The sequence below is a fragment of the Notamacropus eugenii genome, chromosome 3 (assembly GCF_028372415.1).
Source record: "Notamacropus eugenii isolate mMacEug1 chromosome 3, mMacEug1.pri_v2, whole genome shotgun sequence".
Lineage (NCBI taxonomy): Eukaryota > Metazoa > Chordata > Mammalia > Diprotodontia > Macropodidae > Notamacropus > Notamacropus eugenii.
The window spans coordinates 293,304,504-293,312,333 of record NC_092874.1 but is presented as its reverse complement, the minus strand read 5'-3'; the positions used below and the strand labels follow the sequence as shown (position 1 = coordinate 293,312,333).

Here is a 7,830-nt window from a genome sequence, read left to right as displayed (position 1 = left end):
ACATAGCATTTTAAAGTTTACAAACCACTTTAGACATCTTGTCTTGTTTGAACCTCCAAACAAGCCGGTGAGGAGATAAAAGGATCATGGTTACTAGGACCTGCCCTTCTACAGTCTGAATTCCCTGCCAGCCCTGCCAGCCCACGTTGTAAACTGCTTCCCATTTCATGACTCTCTAACCTCTGTCCCTGAATGTTTGCACACCAGTAGGTGGGGCATCCAGTTTGGGGGTGGCACTTTCTCCTTCATCTGTTAAGAATAAGTTAAAAGGCATTCTGGTTTGAGTTTCAATTTTGACTGCCCAGGAGCTTCCTTCCCTCAGAGACTTTGGTTCCCTTCATCCTGCTGGCTGGCTGTATAGACACCTGACAGGTAAGAAGGTTTGTGTTAGATTGAGGATTCCTTTGTGCTGGTGACCAGGAGCTGACCCCAAGTTCTGGGAATATGATAAAGTCTGACTTCACTGCCTGCGGTAAGAACAGAAGCACCTGTGCAGGAAGGCATCAGCTGGTAAAGGAGTGTGGGGCTACTCTGGGGAGTGTCCTTAAGGTGGAGGTGAGGATGACCCTTGGCTATATGTGTGTGTGTGTGTGTGTGTGTGTGTGTGTGTGTGTGTGTGTGTGTTGGGGTATTTCTAAAGGCCTCAGGTTCTCTGGGGTTAACAGGGGTGTAAGACTATAGAAGCTGAGAGTTGGTTAACCTGGGTGAGGGGCTAATCTGAGGAGACAATCTGCATTTTCTGTTCTATATCTTGGCTAATGAAAATTTTTATCCTAGTTCTCAGAATTTTGTTTTTTTAATTCTGGGAGTGAAGAGAAAAAGGAAGGGTAGAAAATGTAGACATTTTCAGCAGTGCAGGGTCCAGCCTCTGATTCTTGCTATGTATGACCTTAGCCTCTCAAAGCCTCAGTTTCCTCATCTGTAAAAGAGAGGGATTTGACTAGGAGATCCTTGAAGGCCATTCCAGATGGCCTTTATAGATAAAATCTGTACATTACTGATCTTTTCTGGGACTCACTTTCCTCCCCTGTGAAATGAGTACATGAGATGAGCTGCTAGCAAGGTCTCTTCCAGCTCTGGATCTACAGGTTTCTACCTGGGGTTGGCCCAGGAGCCCCTGGTCTTCCTTTGCTCTCCCACACTACTGATCAGCCCCAGGTTTAATTCTTGGCCTCAGGTCACCTTGCTTTCCCCGACAAGTTAAAGAGGCATGGCTGGTACCTCAGGAAGGCTGGGGTTTGTCTCAGCCATTGCTAAGTTTCAGGGACCATTCTTATCATCCCTAATGAACATTTGGTGCCTGGATTTTTCATCATTCTGGGATAGGAATATTGTAATTGATCCTATTAATTAATTTATACATTTACTTTTTCTCCCTACCCAGTCTGTCTACTACAAAGAATATTTTTTAAACTACAAAAAAAAAAACAACCCAAAAAACCCTGGCTACAAAGACATAGAGATGAGCAAAATGCATTTCTGCTCTGGCCATATCCAAGAAATGCATGATGTGCTTTGGATTCTAAGCCCATTGGCTTTCTGGGAGGAGGTGGGCTGTGTCCCTTCTCTGGACTATTGCAAGCCCAAATCCAGACGATCAAGGATAAGAGGCGATGAGGCCTTGTCCCAGGGTTTGGATTGTATAAGCATGTAAAATGGGGACACATAAGGGAAGGGGAAAGTGAAAACATTTGCTTCTTGGAGCTTCTCAGGGCAATTGAGAAGAAAAAATAATCAGGATTTGGAGTCAAGAGGCCTGGGTTTGAATTCCACCTCTGCCATTTGCCATCTGTGTGTCACCCTGGGCAAGTCACTTCCCCTCTCTGAGTCTCAGTTTCCTCATCTGTCAAATGGATTTAAAAAGATGATACTATCAGGGTGGCTATTGTTGAAGTGCTTTGGAAATCTCCAAGAACTCTGCCCACAGAAGTTGAAATAAGTGTGTTTTGAAAAGGGGGATGATTGTTTTAGAGCTGGAGAGACCTTTGAGACCAAGTCCGTCAAGGGTACAGATGAGGAAACTGAGACACACAGTGCAGAACTGACTTGCCCAAGGTCACACAGATGGGAATGACCTGAGGGAGAATTTGAACTCATGTCTTCCTGACTCCAGGTCAAGTGCCCCATCTGTTCAACCACCTACTTTGCTGAGCCTGTGGATGCTCCATGGAGTGGGATCACCTCATGTGGAAAAAGGCTTACTTTGGTTCTATGTTGGGTGATGGTCACCCAGATGCTCCTCATGGGAGTGATGTCCCCTTGTTTCCCATGAACACTGTGTGCTGCCTTGGTCAGCTGTGCTGCTGAAAGGGACCTCAAAGTCCATCTTGTCCAGTCCCTCCATGATAGAGGGCAGCTCTTCTCAGTGTCATCTAGGTAGTGAGCCTCTTGGGCAGAATTTGAATCCAGGGCTTCTGCCTCAAGGCTCAACTTACTGCTCTTTTCACTGGATCATGCTGACTCAATTTATTTTCTACACATGAACATTTTTAAGAACTTACTATTTTATGTGCCAGTGGCCAGAAGTTAGAGATAAAAACAAAAGCAGTGTCTTCCCCCTATAGTTGAGTGCCAGAGAAAAGCTGTGGGGTATGGCTGGTTTATGTAGGACTGGAAGTCTAGTCCAGACCAGGGAGCTGGCAGATGGCATCTGGGACCACAGGAATCAGGGTCCAGGTCCTCACAGGACAGGTACATATGGAAACCAGGAATTGATTGGAACAGACAAGGAGTCCTCAGCCCCTTATCTGTTCCCAGCACATAGCAATGTCATGTTTACTGAATAAGGTAAATTAGCTTTCAGAGGAGAGCTGGGTTCAAGTGTGACCTTTGACACTTTGTGGCTGTTTGTCCCTGGCCACGTCATTTGGTAACACTCCAAAACTGTTTTAGACTAGGCACACCTGCCTCTGCTTTGGCTTAGGAAGTCCCTTTCCCCCTGTGAAATCACAGATAGGATGTTCCCCAGAGAACTGAGGAGTTCTGAGCTGTCTTGTTACCACAGTCATAAGGAAAGGAAGCCAGCAGCCAAGGCCCTTGGCCTTAAGAAGGACAGCCGTCTCTTTAGCACTCTTCAAGGACCGGTGGATAATAAATAGAGAAGAGGGAAAGGGCTCTAGCTCTGGGCTGGTGTTTCTTCAATTGCCCCTCATACATTGGCCACACGTGGTGAGTTTGTTAAAAGAACAAGGGAGCCAGCTGAGAGCCCTTGGGGAGAGAGCTGTGTGGTAAACTGGTTCACTCCTTCCCAGTATGTCTGTTTGTCTGCCACTTATGTGTGCCATTGAATTTCTACCCAGTTTCTCCGTTGGGGAGGATCAGAATACAGCTTGTATCAGGTATCTGTAGTTCTCAATGAAAAGGCACCTTTACTCCTATGCAAGCACTCAGGCTAACAATGTATGTCTGGTCAGGTGAATAGCCTTTATTTCACCCAAACCAAAATGTAAAAAGCTGGTGATTCAAGCACATAAATTGAACAATTTGATTTCCCTCTCTGTTGAGTGCTACTTTCTCTCCCAGGGACTTCCTTAGTCCCACTTACTCAAAGTGCCACCACATAATTGAGACTGCCCTGGAAAGGGAATACCGCTGAAGCTGAGAGAGAGAGAAAACCTTTAGTTCTATGGGGATCCCCATTCTCTTCCTCTTTGGGGAACTACACAATCCCCTAAACTTAGAGGGCTACCTTCAAACTTGGGGCTTCCTGAAAGGGAATAGAAGCCTTGAAGTTACTGGTGTCAACCACCTCCACTCACTGCAGTCAAACATTTTCAATATGTTTGTACAAAAAGCACTTACATAATGTTTTTCTTACACTCTGTTTTCCTTCTTCCTGGCCAGAAATGGGCGCCTGAGGAGACCTGGGCGTCCAAAAGCAGAGGAGTATTGAATCAACGGCTGTATGATGACTAGGCTTGGGAGACATTTGTCACCAAGAGTGTTTTGGAGAGGTGACCCCATGGCTCCTGCCACAAAGCCATAGGGAAAAAATAGGTTTGAGAAGTGGAAGGGACCTTTGAGGTCATGTTGTCTAAGTTGGTCATTTTCCAGATGGGGCATCATCTCATTCTTGGCCCCATCTACCCTGCCATTCACAGGGCGGGCACGTTACAAGTATCTGTGTGGCTTTTTTTCCCTTTTGCTTTGGTTTGAAGACATGTTAATTAATTTTTCCCCAGGTTCCAGCTACACACAGAAGTTTACTTGAGGTTATAAGAACAGTTAGCAGTAGGAAACACACAGTCAGTCTCATCCCTTTTCTTCTTTTAAGAGAAGTTTGAGGTTTTTCTGCCTAGAGAGACCTACAGAGAAGCTGAAAATAGATGGTTAATAGATACATAGAGAACTCAATAGATAATTAAATGTAAGCAGATGTCATAGCCATGTAGATAAATTCATAATGAATAAACATTTATTAAAGTCCTATGGTGTGTTAGGCACCATGCTAACGGGTGAGGATACAGAAAGAGGCAGACAGTCCCTGCCTTCAAGGAGCTCACAATTGAATGGGGATTGAATAAATAAACATGTACCCAGAAGTCACATAAAGGATAAATATGAAATAAGTAGAAGAGGGAGGGCATGAGAAGGAAGGGGGGTCGGGAAAGGCTTCCCCTAGAACATGGGAAGCCAGTAGACCCAGATGAGGAAGGAGAGCATGCCAGGCATGGGGGACAGCTAGAGCAAATTCCAGCCACCAAGACATGGAATATCTTTTTGTGGAATAGCCAGAAAGGTAGTGTCCCTGGACTGAAGAGTGACATAGAAGAGGGGAAGGTGCAAGAAGACTGGAAAGATAAGAAGGGGCTCACTTTGAAGAACTTGGAGTGTCAGACAAAGACATAAGTACATGTGTGTTTCTGCCCACACATATACATACATAAACATATGAACATATATATACACATACATAAAATATGTATGCACACACATATTTGTATGTATGTGAGTAGATGGATAGATAAGTAGGTAGAGAAATATCTATATTGACATACAGATAAGTAGAATTATAGATAAATAAACAGATAAGTACATAGACTATATAGTTACATAGATAATTAGATATATAGATAGATATATATATACATACATAACTACGTAAACAGATGGACAAGTAGGCAGATAAGTGTATACATATACAGGTAATTAGAAAGATGGATAGATTAAATAGACAGATAGACATAGATAAAACACTGGTGCGGTGGATAGAATGTGGGCCTGGAATCAGGAAGACTCATCTTCCTGAGTTCAAATCAGGCCTCAGAAACTTGCAAGCTGTATGACCCTGGACAAGTCACTGAACCCTGTTGGCCTCAGGTTTCCTCAAATGAGCTAGAGAAGGAAATGCCAAACCACTGCAGTATCTTGCCATGAAAACCTCAATTGGGTCATGAAAATTTGGACTCAACTGCATCCACAGGACAGCAACTCATATGCCAGGCCTTGTGTTAATCAATAGGGATACAATGATCCAAGATAATCCCAAGACTCCTGATGCAAAATGCTCTCTGCCTCCAGAGAACAAACTGATGTCTGATTACTTATATTCTCTCTCTCTGAGATTTCTTCCACAAGATGAATAATGTGGAAATGTTTTCCATGATTGCACAAGTACAACCTATGTCAGACTGCTTACCAGCTAAGGGAGCAGGGAAGGGAGGGAGGGGGATAGGATTTGGAATTCAAAAATTTTTAAAAAATAAATATGAAAAATTATTTTTACATGTAATTGGGAAAAAACTAAAATATTTTTAAAGTGTACATTTCCCAATGAATTCCCTGTGAAAAAATTAATGAATGCAAAAGATTTGGTGAGCACTTACTATGTACCCACCACTGTACTAAGTACTGGCATTATATTATATATCACATTACAAGTAGGCCTTGTGGACCACGTGGATGGTGTATTAGTTTGCTACGGTCCTTCTGGCTATATTTTGTCAGTTCCACTGATTTGGGGCAAAAAGCTCTAGATTGTTTCAATGTGTATTTTCCTTCCTATTAGTGGTCTACAGTTCTTTCTCAGATGGTTAATCACTTTCTTTACTTTAAGTTTTAATTTTTAAATTTCTTTTAAAAAAATACAATCATGAACATTTCTTCTTTTACCAACTGCTTTTCCTCTTCTTTGATCACTTACTTTTTGGGGAATGGTTCCTCATCTAGTATTTCTTGGACACTAGTTCCATGTACTTTCCATGACACTGAATGAGAACCATGGACACATAGCCAAGATATCAGTAAAGATCAGTAGTTGGTGCTCAGAATTAAATGCTACAGAGAGCATAAAGAGCAGGACACATAAAAGAGGGCTTGGCAGTAGAAGGATCATCAGTGACCTCAGAGAGCTGGTTCAACAAAATTCTAGGTTTGGGAACCACATGCCAAAGGGTTGAAGAGGGAGTGGTGGGTGAGGAAGGGAGGCAGTGAGTTGAAGGAATGTTGAGGGAAAGATGAATGACGTTGTGGAACCTCTATCTCAATCAGTAAGTTCAGTGGGAAGGCAGAGAGGATTCTTTCTAGGAGTTTGACAGGGAAGAGTGAGAAAGAACGTGATGAACATTAGAAGTCTATGGAAAAGTGAAGGTTATTTCCCATGTCTGTTGTCATTTCCTCATCATTTCTTGACTTCTGCTTTTCACAGGGGAGAAGCCAATTGTCTGGACCTAGAGTAGGAAAGCATGGATGATTCTGATAAGGAAATGCAGTTTGCAGTGAAAATCTTTTTGGAAGATTTTCCCAAGGCCAAATTGCAACTGGAAAAACATATCAAAGAGCTTCTCCTGGCCGCAAACGAAATTTACAAGATTGACAAGACCACCATTAAAAAAAAAGCAACATCTGTTGTTGTCGCAGGGATCCTGGCCTTGGCGGGATCGGCACTGGCCACAGGAGGAGCGAGCTTGGTTCTCTCTTTAGGTGGGATGGGATTTGCAGTCGCATCTAGTGTCACTAGTATTTCTGCATACGTTGTTGATCGTGTGAGAGAGTCACAGTTACATAAAGTTGAGGAAGAGACCAAAGATATTTTGGTACCTCTATCTAATTCAGTAAGCGCAGTTGTTTCTTCAGCGGGACAGAGGCATAGAATCTTCAATGATATCAACCTTCTTGCCTTCGGACCAGCAAAAGCCAAGCCAGGCTTGATTTCTACTACTCGTAAGACCAATGAGCATTTTGCACGCCCAGTATTAGCCGTGACCGAAAACACCAGGATAAGCGATGCTCTCTCTGCAGGAGGTCTTCTTCTCAAGGAAATAGTAGGCATAGTGCAAGATTCCGTACATTTGTCAGATGGGGCAATGGCTACAACAGCAGAAAAACTGAGGGAGAAAGCTCAGGATTTGGAAGAGAAACTGCAGAAGCTGTCCAAGATCTACCAGACCCTGCTGGAAACGGACACCCAATCAAGAACCCTAAAGCAGTGGCGCAGGCCCATCCGTTGACAGTGAATGAGGGTGTCCAGGAGGGGAATTAAGCAAAATTTTTTAGGTTCAGATTTTTGGAAACAGTTGTTGGGGAGAAAAGAGAAAACAGAAAGAACACTGGTCTTTGAGGCCAATATCAGATTTTAGTCCTGGCTCATACTAACTCCATAGGATCATACTATATCACATGGGATCACACTAACTACAAGACCTGGAACAAGCCACTTTGGACTCCCAAGGGCTGAAAGTTGCATGGATCCTTACACTTCAGGTATTGTAAGGGCCACATCCTACAGACAAGTTCAGTTATTGTTAACTTCTTTATCTTACAGCCTGGGGAAGGGAGGGGGCAGGGCAGTGCAGGGAATGACTTGCCCAGGAGGACACACTGCCTTCATGC

The 7,830-nt window shown here is 43.5% G+C and overlaps 1 protein-coding gene across 1 annotated transcript; it reads left to right on the top strand.

The window, feature by feature from the left end:
- The first annotated feature begins 275 nt into the window (after positions 1–275).
- Positions 276–7,538, top strand: LOC140534652 (apolipoprotein L6-like). Its single transcript, XM_072655928.1, has 2 exons — positions 276–372; positions 6,647–7,538. The coding sequence occupies exon 2, from the start codon at positions 6,684–6,686 to the stop codon at positions 7,446–7,448; it is 765 nt and encodes a 254-aa protein (XP_072512029.1). The 5' UTR covers positions 276–372; positions 6,647–6,683; the 3' UTR covers positions 7,449–7,538.
- Positions 7,539–7,830: the final 292 nt, after the last annotated feature.

Excerpts from the sequence above, each read along its gene's own strand:
- LOC140534652 (XM_072655928.1), top strand. The coding sequence starts at position 6,684 with ATGGATGATTCTGATAAGGAAATGCAGTTTGCAGTGAAAATCTTTTTG.